Source organism: Marmota marmota, unplaced genomic scaffold, assembly GCF_001458135.2.
Source record: "Marmota marmota marmota unplaced genomic scaffold, marMar, whole genome shotgun sequence".
Lineage (NCBI taxonomy): Eukaryota > Metazoa > Chordata > Mammalia > Rodentia > Sciuridae > Marmota > Marmota marmota.
Window position 1 is genome coordinate 18432415 of NW_026000082.1, and position 18534 is coordinate 18450948.

An 18534-nucleotide genomic window follows, 5' to 3' on the forward strand; every position below is an offset into this window, starting at 1 on the left:
AATAAACCATGAAGTCTGGGGAAAAGCCCAGGGCATGGCGACCCTCACTTCAGACACGTTTTAGAAGAATAGCTATTTTTGTGTGATAATCTTGTTAGATAGTTAAAAAAAAATAAAATAAAACTTTTGCAGTAGAAAAAAAAAAGAAATGATAAATATGTAAGAAGAAAGAAATGATAATTACCCTGATTTGATCAGAACATACTATATTCATGTACTGAAATATCACACTGTACCCCATAAGTGTGTACAAAAAAATAATACAGAGAGGGAAAAGTGGGTGTGTGCATGACCGTTACCACAGTCAGCTGACTAAAACTTTCTGCCTCCCAAGGAGAATCGTGTGGATGTTTCAGGTTAATCGACTCTGGACTCAGGTCAAGCTCTGCCCTCATTTTCCAGGTGGGCGGGGAAATCCTCCCAGAGCATAAGTACTGGAAGTCAAGGGTGATAGCAACAGACAGTGATCCAGAAGCTGCTGCACCATGAATGTCTCTGCACTGAGCCTCACCAGACTCCCAGGGAGCATCTCTGGGTTCCTCCAGCTGGCCTCCCTGCTCGGCTTGCTTCTGTTCCTGTTCAAGGCAGCCCAGCTCTACCTGCGCAGGCAGTGGCTGCTCAAAGCCTTCCAGCAGTTTCCATCCGCACCCTCCCATTGGCTCTTTGGCCACAAGGTAGGAACCAATGGAAAGGGGAGTAGGAGGGAGGGAGGCTGTAGCCCGGAGACTGGCCAGGAAGTCCACGGACAAAGCCTGTTGCATGCACCGAGGAAACCCAGATTATCTCTTAGGTTTGGCCCATCCCAGCACCAGGAGCTCACTCCCTCAAAAGAAGCCTGTCCTGCTGTTACTCAGCTCTGTCACTCACTGCATCACCAGGCAGATCTGACATCTGTCCTGGCAGCCCTGCATTTGGAGGACTGTGGTTGGTCCTTTCTGAGTCTCCTCCTCTCCAAGCTGAGCACTGCTATCTTCCTCGGCTCTTCTCAAAGAACCAGCCTCCTAGATGCTCACCTGCCCCAGTCACTGAATGCCATCAGTACCTGATCTTGAGCTTGCCTCGATTTTTATGGAACCTCATAAAAATTGCCTTGAGGAATTATGCTGTGTGGTGACAATTTTAAAGACCCTCAAAAGACTTCAAACCACAGTAAAAGAGTTTACTTTGCTGGAGTGGGTGGGGAATGTCAAGTAGAGGGACCAACCAGCTAGGTTTACTGAAGATCAAGGGAATTTTCACAATAGGTGATTTTAGGGACTGAAACCCTGATGATCATAGGCCCATGTGAGTGGGACAGAAGCACTGTACCTTCCAGGTGAGGGAGACTGATGTTTGAGTTACCCTATTAGACAAGATCTGTTTAGCTCCAACTCACCCTACACTGTGAGGTTCTTTGCTGTAACTCAGTGCCCAGCACAGAGCCTGGCACAGGTGTGTAGAGTCACAGAAAAAGGAAGGAAAGAAGAAGCCAAAGGGCTGGGGAGGTGCAGTACCAACCCCCTATCCTGACAGCTCTGGGGAAGGAAGGCACAAAGCAATGTAAGGAGCACAGAGAGGGGCTCAGCAAGGGATTGTGCATTGAACACACTTAAGAGGAGGAGGAAGATATGGAGCTTATGTCACGAACGAGGCTCTGATGCCAACAGCTCCATCCTACAGGGCCAAAGGATCCCAGCTTTGAGCAAGTGCTGGGAGACACCAAAGTTCTGGAAGTCAGCACAGATAGGTCAGCAAAAACAGCTCCAAATCTCTAACATCTCTTGAAAGATCCATAACTATGTCCCTGTGGTCACCCTGATCATCACTCTATTGCAAGGACTAGACCTAAACAAAAGATTTTATTCATTTGTCTTTCCTTTGATGACAGATCCAAAAGGATCAGGAGCTGCAACAGATTCTGTCATGGGTAGAGAAGTTCCCCAGTGCCTTTCCCCGCTGGCTCTGGGGCAGCAAAGCTCACATGGTTATCTATGACCCTGACTACATGAAGGTGATTCTGGGGAGATCAGGTGAGAGAGAAACCTCATTCTGGCAAGAGAAGCTCCTCCCTCTTTAGTATATGCCCCTGGTCTGTCATATTCCAGAGCAGAGTGATGCTTTAGCCATCAACCCTAACCACTACCAACCATTTACCCAGGCCACAACCCAGCATATGGCCCAAATACTGGAGATATAACACAGCTGTGTGGAGGGAAACTTTTTTAACGTTTTTATCTTTCTTTTTAAATCAAATCTTGAGGCAATCTGTTATGCAAATTGCCCCAGATCCAAAAAAAAAAAAACCAAACTTCATATCCACACTGGCTTGTATTCGAAACCTCTAATTGTCACCTGTCTTGGGTCACAGGATGACTAAGCCACCATCCATTATAGAAAAACAATGAAGCTCTGTCCTGTTCTTTGGCACTGATAACATGGCCTGTTTCTCTTCATCATAGTCCTGGGGGTGTTCAGCTTCTATGGAGCTGCCTTCCTGAGCCCAGCTGACTATCAGGACAGAGAAGGGATGGGAGGGAACGAATTGCCAACTGATAGTCATCAAGAACTCGTGGCAGCACATGGTCTACACCACAGCTACCTTGGGACTGCACTGTTTGGTCCCCAGTTTCCTGTTAAACCTTTACTTTAAACCTTTCAGATCCAAAGGCCTCTGGTACCTACAGATTCCTGGCTCCCTGGATTGGTATGTATGTCTCTAGTTAGGTTTCCAGTGTTATTCTCTGGTTCACAGGATCAACAGGTGACAGGCCAAGGAATGTCCCATCCCCAAATCAAGTCTCATTTCTTCTAACCATACCCTCCTTCCTTCCTGTGCTGGTATGAGACCTCCGAGTCTTCTGCCATCTCTCTACTCCAAACATCCCAGGCTAACATTTAGTTATGGCCTTTCTTTTCCTGCCCACAACACTTTTTCAGCCTTTATCTCACAGTTTTCATGATTGTAGCCGGATATACCAGCCCATTTAGGAAATTCACATTCCTGAAATGCACCATGTCCCTCCTTCCTTTGTCCAAGAAATTCCACCTTCTTCAATGTTATCTTCCCCATCTCTACCCCCATAGTACCTCCCTAATTATCCCAGGGGTATCTCTGATTCTGTATCCTCAATCCACATACACTTATCCATCTCTGGTCCAGGATATGGTTTGCTCCTGATAAACGAACAGACGTGGTTCCAGCACCGGCGGATGTTGACCCCAGCCTTCCACTACGACATCCTGAAGCCCTACGTGGGAATCGTGGCTGACTCTGTCCGAGTGATGTTGGTGAGTCTCTCTCTTTCATTTCCACTCACCCACTCAAGAGCCCCTCTCAGATTCCCCTGTCTAACACAGACAGCCATCAGACAGAGTCAGATGAAATAACACTCTCAGGACGGTACTTCCTAAAACTTAGATGGGACAGAGAGGACCCAGGCATCAGGATAGAGCCACACTTCACTTATGGTGCAAGTCAGAAAGCATCAAGGTGGATACAGACCCTGGATCCCACTTCCAAGTCTTCAGAACAGTCAACTGGAGGAGTAGTCAATCATGCCAGACAGCAGGACTGGCTGACCTGGGCAATGGCAGCTTCAAAGGCAGGCTAGAACTAACAGGATGTCACTCAGTCAGGCTCTGACCTAAGGCCCAGGGCTTTTGCATGGACTTGAGTAACATATGCAATGAAAAGGATACCAGGTCTGCATTCTCACTGCCACTCTGCCATGCCATCAATTGCAACATAAACTCTAATTTATTTTTATTAGTGCACTTTTATTAGTGCTTATAGTTATACACAATTGTTGGATTCATTCTGGCAAAATCATATAGCAAAAAATTTAATTTTCTCCAGTTCAGTCACTGGTGCCCCTTCCTGTTCCTCCCCTCCTCCCTCCCCCTATTCTTCTTCCTCTTCTCTACTGGTCTTCCTTTCGCTCATTTATTTACTTATTTTTCGATCAGTGCTTTATAGATACACATAAAAGTGAAATTCACTGTGGTATATTTATACATGCACATAGCATAATTTTGTCAAATTTATTCCTAATTTCCTCTCCTTTCCTAACCCTCCCCTTCCCTCTCAACCCTGTCTTCTACATCACTGATGTTCTCTATATTTTTATGATATCTGACATCCCTTCCCCTTTTTCCTTATTTTGCTTTACCTTCCGCATATTACAAAAAAACATTCAACCTTGATTTTCTGAGTCTGGCTTATTTCACTTAGCATGATGTTCTCCAGTCCCATTCATTTACCAGCAAATGCCATAATTCTACTCCTCTTTGTAGCTCCATAAAACTCCATTATGTATATATACACCACATTTTTTTTTTATCCATTTAACTGTTAACAGGCATCTGGGCTGGTTTTATGTCTTGGTTGTGCTGCTATAAACTATGAAGTGGCCATATCACTGTAGTATACTGATTTTAGACCTTTTGGATAAATACCAAGGAGCTGGATCACATGGTGGGTCCATTCCTAGTTTTTTGAGGAACCCCCATACTGTTTTCCAGAGTAGTTATATTAATTTACAGTCCCACCAACAATGTATGAGTGTACTTTTCCCCCACATCCTCACCAGGTTTTATTGTCATTTACATTCTTGATAATTGCCATTATTACAGGATTCAGATAAAACCTTAGTATAGTCAAAAGTCTGATTTCTGACCCAACTGTTCTCAGTAAACTTTTGTTGAATAAACAGAAATCAAAGTTCCTGGTGGCCCACTAGAAGTCCCAACAGCGGCAACTTAGATTTTAGGTTTTCTTTTGCCTCCAGACATTTGTGCCCTAAAATTAGAGTCCTACCAGTCCCTCAGATGGAGCTCAGCTCTATATTTTGCTGGTCAAACAAAACATTATAACTGACTTTCAAAATTCAAAATTTATTATAGAATACTATGCTTAATTTTTAAATAATTTGTGAAAATATAGGCACCATTTAACAAACATTTGTTTCAGCAGTTTTTAGTGCATCTGCTCTCTAAAGTGAGGGACATGGAATGGGATATCTGGAGATGCATAAGCCTTCTAGGGAAAATGAGAAGATCATTGCCCCTATCCCACAACAGGACAAATGGGAAAAACTCATTGACAAGGACTCCTCTGTGGAGGTCTTCCAGCACATCTCCATGATGACCCTGGACTCCATCATGAAGTGCGCCTTCAGTTACCAAGGCAATGTCCAGTTGGACAGGTCAGTGACAACCCTTCAGCTACAGAGTCCTTGTTCTTAACCAATTGGTGTAGACTCACCTGAGAGGCAGAAAGATCAGTATGGATGATCACCCCCACAAAAAGAGAGATTCTGACCCCAGCCCCAGACCAAGCCCTAATTCCCTACCAAAATCAACCCTGTCCCAGCCACAGAACCCTGATCCCCAATACAAGGTCTATAAGGCAGAAGTAATGTGTGTCTTAGTGTTGTCTGTCCCCACAATTCAGGAAAACTCCACAACAGAGCCCACTCTGCCTGCAGGTCCTCTCTCTTCACAGTCCAAAATGTTCTGCATCCTTTCCCTCAGGCATTCCCAGTCCTACATCAAAGCCATTGGGGACCTGAACAACCTGTTTTTTGACCGTGTAAGAAATGCCTTTCACCAGAACGACACCATATATGGTCTGTCCTCTGATGGCCGCTTGTTCCACCGTGCCTGCCAACTTGCCCATGAGCACACAGGTTCTGTCTCCTCCTTGCCTCCTCTCCTTTACCAGGGGCAGTCTAATAGAGCTGGTCATGACCCCTCAGGCACAGCCAGGTCCTCTGGTATTCCAGCAGGACTTGGGACACACAAACACTGAGTACTTCCCTACTGCAAGGGTTGGGAGCTGAAATGTTAAGGTGCAAGACTGTGTGCAAGGGATTCCTTGTGCCATCTCATTGGTAATATTGATGAGACCCATCCCGAAAGCTTATACAAATACTTTATGTGCTGTACTCTAGACGGGAGGTTTGACCTGCATTTGATTGTTCTGGGCCCCCTGACTCACACACCACACTCATCCTGAGTTCTACAAGGCACCCAAATTGGTGCAGGGAGGCACATGGGGCTTCTGGGGGTTTCTGTGGCTCTCAGCCCTGCCTGGTAACTGCTGTTCTGGGACAGACCAAGTGATCAAAGAAAGGAAGGCTCAGCTGCAGAATGAGAGAGAGTTGGAGAAGATCAGGAGGAAGAGGCGCTTGGATTTCCTGGACATCCTCTTATTTGCCAAAGTGAGTATGTGGGAAAGAAACCTGGGGCTTTGCCCAGGGGAGGGAGTTTACAAACCCTGCTCTCTTATCTATGGCCTCCCCAGATGGAGAATGGGAGCAGCCTGTCTGATGAGGACCTGCGTGCCGAGGTGGACACCTTCATGTTTGAGGGCCATGACACCACAGCCAGTGCTATCTCCTGGATCTTCTATGCTCTGGCTGCACACCCTGAGCATCAGAAGAAGTGCAGGGAGGAGGTCCAGAGCCTCCTGGGGGACGGAGCCTCCATCACCTGGTGAGTGAGAGCTCAAGAGGTGGGAGAACCCTGCCTCTGGTAGGGACAAGGTGCTAGTCTTCCCAGGTCCTGCCTTCTGCTCAAGATGGCCTCACTTCAGGGACCACATGGACCAGATGCCCTACACCACCATGTGCATCAAGGAGGCCCTGAGGATCTACCCACCAGTACCAGTTGTTGTCAGAGAGCTCAAAACACCTGTCACCTTCCCTGATGGACGCTCTTTACCCAAAGGTATGATCTTCCCAGACTCATTCACATAAGATCTCCCCAGAGATAAGAAGGACCAGAAATCCCCACGTGCTTCAGCAGTTCTGAACCTGTCTATGCCTCCCTGTGTATTTTCCAGTACATATGCCCAAATGACCTATAAATTTCCTTCCAATTCTAATAGTCCACATAACTAGCATCCTAAACTTATCTTGTTCTTTAGCTAACATTCCTTCTTCTTTAGAATCTTTGGTCTTATGGTGCTATAGTTAATTTTAGTCTGTTGGCACTGATGTTCTTTGATTCTAGTTCAACACTGTAGGAATCATGGGCATCCATGATGTTCATATGTCCTCATTGTCATATCATTTTTATCATCCTCTATATTTGTGAAGAAATATAGAGGATGTATAATGTGCAGAAAAATTGGTGAAATGAAAATAATTATGTGCACATATCTATAAATGTGATGCATCTCAATCCCTGGAAACTTCTCTACAGAGATGTCAGCCTCTGGATGTAGTATCTCATGACTTTAGCTCTAAAATTCTATTTCCTGAGATATGGAAGGTAGACAGGGGCTAGGGAGAAGTGGTTCTTTCGTTCAGTCAAGGAAAATAAAAGAAATCAGCAAATTTCATGGCATGGGTCAGATGTGGTCCAGTCCCTCAGGAGCCTCAGGTTGATGACAGAGAGCAGCTTATGACCGGATATGAGATCCCTGCCATGGTAGCCAACCATCTGTTGGCTCATACCTCCTTAGGTCTGAATCCCAGCCCTGCCACATCCTACCTATATGATCATAGGCAATTCCTCTCTGAAATTTAATTGCCTCATCTGAAAAATAGGGATCCCGCCATCTTCCCTGGTGGGTTGTTGTAAGGACTAAATGAATTAATGTGTACTCCTCAGTGGGAATTTTTCAAAAACATAAGCTCCCACTAGATTTATTCCCAAAAGTAAGGTACGATGCTTTCTTGCTTCTCTCTTGGATTTGTGGTTTTCTACTCCTTGCCAGGGCTCAGGTGTTTTGTCAAATCCACACACGTTCTGCTCAAAGTCATGCTTTATAGGAACAGCCTTCTGTGCATGCATGTCCCCTGCTGGCTGGAGGATCATGGCCTCACCCCATGGGCATCATCGATCTTCTCTCTGCCCCACAGGCATCATAGTCACACTGTCCTTTTATGGCCTTCACCACAACTCAAAAGCGTGGCCAAACCCAGAGGTATGGAGGTCCGGAGGGGATGGGAGGAAATGATCTCTGAGGATACCACCTCCCTCTACACCCACCTCTGGATAGTCTGTCCCCACGTGGATCAGAATCAGAAGCTTGACCTCTGTCTATCCTGGTCCTGATGCTCTCTCTCTGCAGGTATATGATCCTTTCCGGTTTGCACCAGATTCTTCCCGACACAGTCACTCATTCCTGCCTTTCTCAGGAGGAGCCAGGTGAGGGGTCCTGTCTTGGTCATGGGATAGGGGAAAGAGGAGTCGTCTCTGGGCATATACCCAAAGTTTGTGATCCCTTAAGTTGCTGTACAGCATCTTCAGGGATGGTGTTGTTTGTTGGTGTTTGTGGGAAAGAAACCTCATGTGGGCATGTCGGTGCATGAAAGAACGATGGCACTGCAGGGCACACCACGGACATGCTGGTCCTTTGCCCTTCCCGAGGTCAGACAAATTTCACTGTCAGAGGGTGTCCCACACATCAGCATGTTCTGGTGTTTTTCTCACTTTAAGGATATAACTTTGTGAATTAGAAATTCAGTTGCCGGGATTCTTACCAGGTGGAGCCCTCTCTTCCCACACATTCTAAATCCAGCCCACCACCCTTTCTGTTCAAGTCACCAATCCTCAGATCACTGAAGGAAGTGACGACTTTGCTAGTGTTTGTTTTCCCAAGGCCTGGAATGTGCCAACTGTTCAGTTAGAGACTGAAAGGTGAGCTATTTGAAGAAAGTGTCCCACCAGTGTATATGGCCCCTTAGCCTCCACGTTTGCAGTCTCTCCCAACATGATGTTTGACTACATGTTAATGTTCACATTCCCGGTACAACATTCCTAGTTGTCAAAATTTGACCGATGAAGTAAGGTCTACATACCTTGAAATTACACTTACAGTCCAGCTTCAGACAAAAAGCATTAAAATGAGGACAGTAAACTGCCTTTGAGAGAAAGCCACTCTATTTGGTATGTGGCACATAACATTTGAAAGCTTCCTCCAAAAGGGTTCACTCCAAAAGGGCTGCTGCCTTCATCCACAAAAGCTGCTGAAATCATCCAGTGAGACAAAACATCATATAAATTTTACTAAAAGCTAATAGAAGTAGGCTTTTTTCTCAGCCCATATGCCTATGAATCCTTCAAATGGTAAGTCAGCTTCCATAGAAGAGGCTTTAAGCAAATTGTTTTTCCAGAAATTGGTTTTTTAGGATTTGTTTAATTCCGGGACTACTTCTTCCTACGATGGCTGCAAATCATGTTGCTGCCACTAGGGGTCAGGAGAGTATTAGATAGTTTAGGTCAAAACCAATATGGCCTTTTGTGGTATTCCATTCTGTTTTACATTCCATTACTAAATTTAAGTGAACCGAATTTTTTAAATCAAGTGACATTAATTAACTTATTTAGTGTAAGATAAATTATTAAGCCAGACTCTCTGTGCCAGGTCCTATATAGGCTAGGTGACAGGAACACAGAGATGAAAGATATTATCACTGACTCCAAGAATTCAAAGTCGAGGAAAAAAAGTGCATTCTCTAGAGACAAATACCTAAGCTTAAGACACATTGTTCCCTTCTTTATTCTTTCACTCACTCATCTGAGCAGTTTGTAGAGTATTCCACATCCCTAGCACTGTGCAGACTGGCCCTGGACTATGATGTGTCCTTAAATAAAGCTTGGACGGCACCTTTAAGGCCTGGGAGGGGGAAGGAGAGTCAGCTAGCATGGGGTGAGGACCAACTGATCACTGATCTGAGATTTTAAGATATGTAGGCAGAGATGGAAGGGAACATTCTCTATGATCCCCACAGCCTGAGCTGAGCTAGGAAGTGAGACTGGACAGGCAGGAGGTGGGTAAGGCAGCAATCCAGAGAGATGTGGAGGGAGCTTGGGCATTTGGACATGGAGAGCATGATGGAAGGCATGGGAATGTCTGAGTTGGGCTGTGGCTTGGTGTGTAGGGAGAGGGACGCAGGAACACCAGAGGAGTCCAGGAGAGGATTCAATCTTCAGCTAAAGATGGCAAATAGGGACAGTTCTGGAGTATAAGTAGAAGGCTACAGATACTAGTGGAATGAGGGGGTTAGAGAGTGGCAGGAGCCTAATCACCCTGTGGGTGGCAGATCCTACTCTAGGAGCTTCTTCATTGATATCTGGCTTCCCTATGAGGAATTCAGTCCCTAGATCCTCTTAGATGGAATGTACAATCAAAATTAATTATTTAAGTTATTCATGTGATTGGACTCTGTCCCTTAGAGTACTGGTGCGGTCCTAATAGAAATTTCCTGCTTCTGAAAGCAAAAGTAGCATCAGGGCCAGTCTTCAAACAGTCATAGACCTTGTCAAAGATCAGGAGAGTGTGAACCAAGGCTTGGAGATAGAGGAATGTGTGATCTGTAAGTAAAGGTGTCAGGCAGGCCCCATGAAAGAGGACCCTGAATGCCCAGCTCTGGGCTGGTGCTCAGGGACCACTGCCTGCCCAGCCTAGAACAGGCCTAAGACCAATGCTTACTTCACTGTCCCTGCCTGGCCCAGGAACTGCATCGGGAAACAGTTTGCCATGAATGAGCTGAAGGTGGCTGTGGCCCTGACCCTGCTCCGCTTTGAGCTGCTGCCAGATCCCACCAGGATCCCCTTTCCCATTCCGCGACTTGTATTAAAGTCCAAGAATGGGATCCACCTGCGTCTCAGAAAACTCCACTAACACTGGTAGGTCAAGTGCAGGCTCTGAAGGCCTCCTAGCTGTGTTGTCACCTGCTCCCGTCCCCAGCCTATCTGCCCACATCCTGCTTTCCCGTCTACCTACCTGCCTTTCTTCCCATCTGCCTGTTCCCTGTCCTCCTGTCTGTCCTCTCACCTGCCTCCAGGCTCCCTACCTGTTTGTCTATCTACCTGTCTCCCACCTGCCTACATCTCTGACTATGCACATAACCCAGCCTGCCTGCCCCTCTACCTGTCTTTTCCCTTTCCTCCTACATGTTTTTCTCTCTCTCTGAGTTTCCTAACACTGCTGTATTAACCACAACCTTAGTGGTTTTAAATGATGGGAATTATTATTCTTTTACAGTTCTGGAATCAGAAATCCAAAGAGGGTATCACTGGTATCACTGAAAGAAGACCAAATTGTGGATGTAAACAGCCTTCCTCTGCAGGGTTTAGAGAGAATCTTGACCCTTGACTTCTCAAACTCGAGCTGCATTCCTTGCTTTCCTCCATACTGGCTCCCTTGTACTTCTTTGAAGCCAGCATCTTTTCAAACTTCTTTCTCTTACTGTCTTCACATTTCCTTCCTGTTTGTAAGGAACCTTATAATTACATCAAGTCCATCCAGGTGATCCAAGATTATTTCCCCATCTCAAGATCCTTTACTTAATTAAAACTTGAGTTCCTTTTGACATATGAGGTAACACATTCATGGGCTCTAAAGTTTAGGATTTGAGCAACATTAGAAGCCAATAATGAGCCCAACAGAATCCCTCCCCAAATGGCACCTCATCTGTCTATCTGAACCTCTCCTGCATGGTTTCTGTCTACCTGATTGTCTTTCACATAAACCTCTCCATCTCCCTCCTCCCTGAAATAAAGTTCCTAATATCACATGTAGTGCCTGTCTTCCCTTGGGAGGAGATAGAGGGAAAGGGAGACAGGCGGGGAGACAAGTCTTTTCTGAGGAAGGAGCAGGAGATGACATTTGCCCTGTAGTACCAGGACTGACTCCTGCCTGGTCCACCTCTCCAGACATCTCACCCATATGAACCCTGATGCCCCATAGCTGATGAGGGTCCCATGTAGTGGCTGTGTTTAGAAAAAAAAAATCTCTTGTCTGGGAACTCAGAGGGAGAGGCTTACACCTTTTGGGGAAAAAAAAAAAAAGACCAGGCCTCCATTCTATTCAAGGAATGTTTCTCATGCTAGATTTTTTTCAGAATAGGTCCCAGCTAGAGCCCTTCTTGAGTTGAGCTGAGCAGGAAAGACTTGCAGTCCTGGTCTGGCATGAGACCTGGGGGACCTTTTTATTTCTTCTTTTTTTCTTTTTGATGTACTGGGGATTGAACTCAGAAGCACTTTACCACTAAGCTACATACCCACCTCTTTTTATTTATTTTATGTTGCAAGAGTCTAAGTTGCTGAGACTGGCCTTGAACTTGAAATCTTCCTGTCTCAGCCTCCAGAGTAGTTGGGATTATAAGCATGCACCACCACACCTGGCTGAGGACCCTGCTTGTCACAGACCCAGTGAGATGCAAGAAGAGAGCCCAGCCTGGCCATGTCATCAGACACCTGATAACCCACGAGTCCCAGCCTCCTCAGGAGGTTCAGGAGTGGATAGTTTTCCAGTAAAGGCTGGAAGGAACCCAGATGAGCAAATGCCTGGCCACTCTGAGGAGGGGCTTCATTGACCTTGCTCACATCTGGTAACTGCCTGGACGCTAGTGCTCCTTGCCCTGGGATGGCCCCTGTGTGCCATCCAAGCACAACTGCATCTGCTTCCCTTATCTCTGGGTCTTCAGCACCCATGTTCCTCAGTGCTCCCACCAGGCTCCCTGGGCTGCTGTCTGTACTTCAATCATCCTCTCTCAAACCACACCCTGCTTGTCTTGCTGGATCTGAACACAGTTTCCCTTATTTCCTTGAACCGTTCGTAGTTCAGGATGCCATAGACAGACTTCCCTGGAGTCCTTCGCCTTCCCCAGTATCCCGTGCTCTGCTTCACGGAAAGGGTTTCTCCCCAAGTTGCCTGAGCCAGGACCTCCTTCCTTGTTTCCTGACCTCCTAGGTCACTAAGCTGTTCAGTCCTGATCTGAAGAGGGGCAGGAAAGAACTGGACATTTGGTGCTTGACCAAGGGGAGAGGAGAGAGTTGGGGCAGGAGAATGAGCAGGGAATGCTACAGGAGGAGGTTTAGTAGGTCCCCGGGTACCAGATGATACATAAGGGTTCATGCTGGCCATACTCATAGAGAACAGGAAAATAGGAAAATAGGAGCTCAGAATTCTGGGTTGCCAACCATGGGTAGGTGTTCTAACCACAAGATTCCAAAAAAAGTGTGTTGCCAAAAATTTGACCCTGTTGCCTGCAAGTAACAGGCAAGAGCCAGGCTGATTCACATTCATATACCCGCCTCCCATGACTCAAGCACAGAGATACTCGTGTAAACCACTCCTACACACCCATTGCCCACTCCACACTCTATCCACACACACATGTGCACATAGATGCCCAGGATTACAGGAGACAGAGGGTTATGTTTAGAGAACTAGATGGATTAACAAGAACTTAACTGTGCTGCCCAACAATCCCAGCCTCCCTCTGCCATCCCGGAGGTAGCCTCCCCTCCCCTCCAGCGCCAGAGCTCTCAGGTCAATCTTTCACAGACACATACTGTCAGGGAGATTGGCAGTACTAGTAATGGAGTCTTGGTCAACATATGCCTGAGTTAGGAGGCCCCAGCTCGTTCCTTCTAGATAAGCATCACAGGTTCCTTCCCTTAATATTGAAATGGGATCACAGACTCCTCCCATCAGGAGGGTCATCAACCCTGCTGACACCAGGTAACTGTCTGAGGGCTAAATATCCAGAGATAAGGGAAGCAAATTGAGTTAAGCTTGGGTGCCACCCAGGGGTCATCATGTGGTTCCCAGTTTGAGGCCCTCCCCAAAAGCCCTTTGCAGCTTCATACCTCACCCATAACTCAACACCTGATTCAAGAAGGACTTTCTTTCTCCCAGCAAGTCCCCCTCTAATGCCACTTTGCCACCTTCCCCAGCCTAACCCTGAATGCCTAGAGCACTGTGAGATATCACTGCTGAGAATGGCAGGGATGCCACAGCGATCCATCTCAGGAGGGACAGAGACACCCTGGAGAAACCATCTTCCAATTCCTCAGTGTTCATGGGGTGCAGGGGAGTGGGGGTGTGCTTTAGAATTATCCATAATTTTTTTCAGTTTTTGTTTATGTGAATTTCTGTTATGTCTGTTATATTCCAAACCACACACACACACACACACACACACAGTTAAAAAAAAGAAACACATCTCAATGAAGGGACAATGCCCTGAGCCGTCCCTCCATCATGAATCCAGAGGCAGAGCTTCCAATGCAGTCACTGAGGCTGGAATGTATGTTTTGTTACATTTTAGAACAATTGTCAATTATGGGACATAAATTTTCTCTAAGCAAGTAGGTGCTCACTAAGTGTTTGTTGAATGACTGAATCAGCTCTAGAATACATGCATAACAAGCATTTATACATACATGTTGATGTGGCACTCTCCTCTAGGAAGCTGTCTATGTTAGTGCCTATTCCCCTTCCAAATTACAAGCCTCCAGAAGCCAGAGAGCCTCAACCACTCCATATCCAACCCAGAAGGTAGTGTCCGGGGAGAGCCCACTGCCAGGGTTATCTGGTTCCTGGTTCTCTATAGAGCTACTTCCCAGGCCCACGGCCCAGAGACTTCAGGTGGAGATGGATACCATTCTTGGAGCGCAAGATCAGCTGGGGCATCTTGATGGGCACCCGCGAGGGATCCAGAGAGAACTCAAAGCGGTGCAAACAGAGGGCCGTGACCACCTTCATCTCATTCATGGCAAACTGCTGTCCGATGCAATTCCTACAGTGAACAGCACAAAGAGATATTGCTCCCTGGAGTGTTGAGATTGGTGAAATTCAGGACTCTTAGTAGCCAACAGAAATCGATAACTATTTTTGGTTGTGAAACTGGCTGGTGGATTGATTGATTTGGACTTAAGAAACAGATCTTGATAAAGATCCCAGGACTTCACATTTATAGGACATTATTATGCAAGAACCAGGAGAAGCTGCAGATAGAATCAAGTCCATAAAGACATCAGATGATAATTTTCCATTCTGTTGCAATGCTAAATGACCTCACACTTCCATTATCCAACATAGAGCAACTGACTCTGTCTCTGCAGGTATTACTTCAAATACTTGAGATGGAAAATAAAATCGACTTTGTCTCACCTACAAGTGGTAGTAACACAGATATTATTTAAGGATTGGATTTATATGGTTAGAACTCAAACTCTGTAATTAGATTGGCAAGGTTTGAATATCAGCTCCAAATTTTACCAACTTGTGACCTTGGGTAGCTTCTTAATAATTTTGTGACTTAGTTTCTTCATCTATAAATGGTGTTGATAAGAATAGTACCTACCCCAAAGTTGTGGTGAGGGATAAATGAGTTACTATATGTGAAAAGTAAAAAGTAAAAGTAATGCCTTGGTTATAGTAGCTGATCAATGAATATTGTTTTTTCCCCCCACTTAACTTGAAGTACCCCATGTCTCATGAGATGTTGGGATTAGGATCATGTTGTAAAACAGCTCTACTTAAATATGTGCATTCAACACTGTGGAGAAACAATAGAAAGGGAGGAAAAAGCAAACATGCCTAATGCAGACAGGTGAAATAGAAACAAAACAACTTGTCAGTTTTAGGAAAAATCATTACATGATTTTTTTTTACATAAAAATATACTTGAATTTAAAGAGGCAAATTTTTAATTAAAAAATTACACTTGTATATTATGTGTAAAATTTCACAACTGAGATTATGTAGGCCTAGTATAAGGAAGCAAAAGAAGAATATATTAGTAGAAACACTACATTTTATAAAAGTAAAATTCTGAGCATTTTACAGAAGTCTTTATTTTCCACCTAAAAATTTTAAGAAAAAATGTTTCCTATCTCAAATAATACATTTCTTTGGTCTCCTTTCAGGTACTGGAGGGTTTTTGTTGTGACTTTTTAGGGGAAGAATGTACAACTTAAAAGTCCACTTTCTATCTAATTTCCCATGAATGAATACATACTTGTTCTGGATAATTCCTGGATCCTTTGTAACTTAAAAATGTCACTTGCATTGCTTTTCATTTATGTTTTTGTTGGTTGTTGTTGTTTGTTTTTTAGTGAACACTGTGCTTTCACTGACTGCTCATTAACCCAGGAAGGGGATCAATGACTCATTTAAAGTCACATAACAAGTACAGAAAAGAGCCAAACTCAGACACAGGAGTCCTGATACCAAGCAAGAGGTCCTTCTCACTCTTTGACAGCAAACCATTCCAATCCAGAAATGAATGTCCTCCTATGTACTTGAGTATTCTCCAGAGCCTAGAGTAACTCTAAAATGCCAGTTTCTACTCCTGTTTCTTTTGATTATTTTGTCTTTCAATCACAGTTAACGACAGCTTGGTCAGATTGAGTAAGAGGAAAAACAGGTTTGGTAAAAACAAGGGGGTATAGATTTTAACTGGGAAGCAGTTTTAAATCCTTTGCTACTGAGTAAGAGATTTCACCTTTTCCTTTGAATATGGAGCATGTGAGAGTCAGCATGCACCAACAACAGAGTCTTCTTATAACATTTATAAATATTTATAAGTATTATCTAATGTAGCTTTTTTCCTATCCTCACGAACACAGAGAGAAGTTGTTAAAAGTACTCGACCTTTAAATGCAGAGTGTTTAAATTAATTCATGTTATTACTTCAGTTTCACAGCTGACTTGTCTTGTAAATAAAACTTTTCCCCCATTAGAAATGAAGCCAATCTTGCAGTTCCCCACAGGTCTAATATCTTTTACACCGTGCTATGCTTCATACATTGACCTAGAACCCAGGGGAGTTTATGCGCAATTGGTGAATTAAACCAGAAATAATTTCCTGTGGCATTATGTCACAACCTCAATGATGAAAGAGAATCCTTTAATTTCTTTTGCACTTAATTACAAAAAATAAAATAAATTCTTTCAGAAATACTTAAAGTTTAATAGACCACTATTTATATTCTTGTGCTATATAAATTACATATCCAGTTCTTTGCCCACCTAATCACCTCCCAGAGGTCCCACCTTCTAAAAACATCACATTGGGGGTCAAGGCTTCAGTACATAAATTTTGGGGAGACGCTAACATGAAGTTCATAACATTTTTCATCTAACTGCACTTATTTTTCTCCATTTCTTGCCATCTACAATGGTAGAATGGTGCTCAGAGGCCTGAGTAATCATTCATTGTTTTTTTCAAATATTTACAATCCCATTTTCTGTCCAGAAGCAATATGCCTATTAAAATCACATCCTCTTCTCATATTGTTTAAATGTTAATAACATGACCAGGGTATATATTATGCATCAAACTATTAACATTTTCTACTCATAAGGAATGAGATGGAAAAAAAAATTTATAAGCAACTTTTTAGTGGAAGTGGTTGACTACTTTTATAAGCTATTGCTATGAAAACCTTTCACTTGCAATGCATTTAAGAACATTTGCCTATGTAGCATTTCTCACGCTTCAGATTTTATTGTTGTTCTTTAAATTTGCTGTACGCCTTTCTGTGTCCTTTTAATCTCTCAATTTGTTTTCTTTTACAAGCTGAGTCCATTGCTATTTTGCCTGTTCTTGAAGGGCAGCTCAAATTCCACTCTCTTTAATGATGCTTTGCTCAATGACTCCATCTAGAAGAATGCTACCCCTTGTGAATTTTCATAGCAGTCACCAATCAAAAAATAATTTTGGAACTTATTGTGCACTATCTTGCTTTTTATATTATGAATGTTATTTGAACTCTTTGAAGAAAGCATGTTTACATCTTTTTATTCTATACAATAGACACCAGAAGACTACACATGGTAAGCCCAAATCAATAATTGTGGAAGTAAAAAACAAACGAGTGAGAACTGGAGTAGCATCCTGGGACTTGTGACACACCCCTGCTCTGGCTCTTCCTTCCCTCTTTTTGTTTATACCACTGAAAATCCAGCAGAAGGATGGCCCTCCATTGTGAGCACTTTACTCTATGTAGTACATTTCCTTTTTGGGAAGTTAAGACACCTCAACCTGAGAACTCCCAACTTAACCTCAAGCTGCATGTATTGGTTCACTTAGGGAGCACTCTAAAATATCAATAAATGTATTGTCTTTCATAGATCGACATGGAATGCAGAACATTTTGCAGGTGGTAGTAGTTAGGCAGAAATGAAAGATCATTTTTTAGAAGCTCTGGCCATTAACCAGTGGTGTGAAAATTGGTATCTTGATAAACCTCTTTGAAGCTGTTTCCTCATCTGCAAAGTATGGGTGGTAAAATCTCTTTAATCAGAGTTGTTACAAGTATTAAATGAAACTCATGTGGAAATTTCTTGGCTCACACTGGGTCTTCCAAACAAGTCAGTTCCCTTCTCCCAACCAATATTAAAGAAAATGATTCTTTCTTAGCACAGAGTCAAATAGCACTGTGGGGAGACTGAACAGAGTAGTTCTGTGACTTTGAGTTTTCAAAATTATTTTGTTAATGGGATATATTTATTTTTTTCACAGTAACTCTTTTATAATAAACTTGAAAAGTTATAATTTAATCTTTTCAGGAGCTGGTTAAAGGATAAGCCAATTCTCTGATAAGATCAAAAGGATTAAAATCAATGATTTCATAGTGTCATGGGAGAGGGCCTCTGTCATGGGTTGCTTAACAACAGGGATGCATTGTGAGACAATTTTGTTGTTGTGAAAACATCATGGAGTATACATACACAAAATGAGGCAGCTTCTACATCACAAAATGATATGATTTTTTTTTTTTTTTTTTTTTTTTTTTTTTTTT

General features: G+C 43.8%; 2 protein-coding genes across 6 annotated transcripts in view; one reads left to right on the top strand and one right to left on the bottom strand.

Moving 5' to 3' along the window:
• The first annotated feature begins 437 nt into the window (after positions 1–437).
• Positions 438–11508, top strand: LOC107141795 (cytochrome P450 4A6-like). Of its 2 annotated transcripts, none has more exons than XM_048815435.1 (13): positions 438–674; positions 1868–2009; positions 2639–2683; positions 3140–3267; positions 5059–5183; positions 5512–5666; positions 6094–6200; positions 6284–6474; positions 6575–6708; positions 7758–7912; positions 8060–8136; positions 10447–10620; positions 10979–11508. In XM_048815435.1, exons 1-12 carry the CDS (start codon positions 486–488, stop codon positions 10613–10615), a joined length of 1617 nt encoding a protein of 538 aa, XP_048671392.1. In that variant the 5' UTR covers positions 438–485; the 3' UTR covers positions 10616–10620; positions 10979–11508. The 2 variants fall into 2 exon arrangements, with proteins under 2 accessions (XP_048671392.1, XP_015340518.2); XM_015485032.2 differs by having other exon boundaries at positions 439–674; positions 7848–7912.
• Positions 11509–14018: 2510 nt separating this feature from the next.
• Positions 14019–18534, bottom strand: part of LOC107141798 (cytochrome P450 4B1) — a 21395-nt gene continuing 16879 nt past the window's right edge. For all 4 annotated transcript variants that reach the window (XM_015485034.2, XM_048815436.1, XM_048815437.1 and 1 more), the window contains one exon: positions 14019–14522. In XM_015485034.2, coding sequence (XP_015340520.2) covers positions 14339–14522 — 184 coding nt within the window. In that variant the 3' untranslated portion in view covers positions 14019–14338. The remainder of the gene's footprint in view (positions 14523–18534) is intronic.

What these genes read in the sequence shown, in the direction of transcription:
- LOC107141795 (XM_048815435.1), top strand. Translation starts at nt 486, where the DNA reads ATGAATGTCTCTGCACTGAGCCTCACCAGACTCCCAGGGAGCATCTCT. An exon ending in ATTCCTGGCTCCCTGGATTG is followed by an intron (nt 2,684 to 3,139) that starts GTATGTATGTCT and finishes TCTCTGGTCCAG; the next exon opens with GATATGGTTTGCTCCTGATA. An exon ending in CCTTTCTCAGGAGGAGCCAG is followed by an intron (nt 8,137 to 10,446) that starts GTGAGGGGTCCT and finishes TGCCTGGCCCAG; the next exon opens with GAACTGCATCGGGAAACAGT.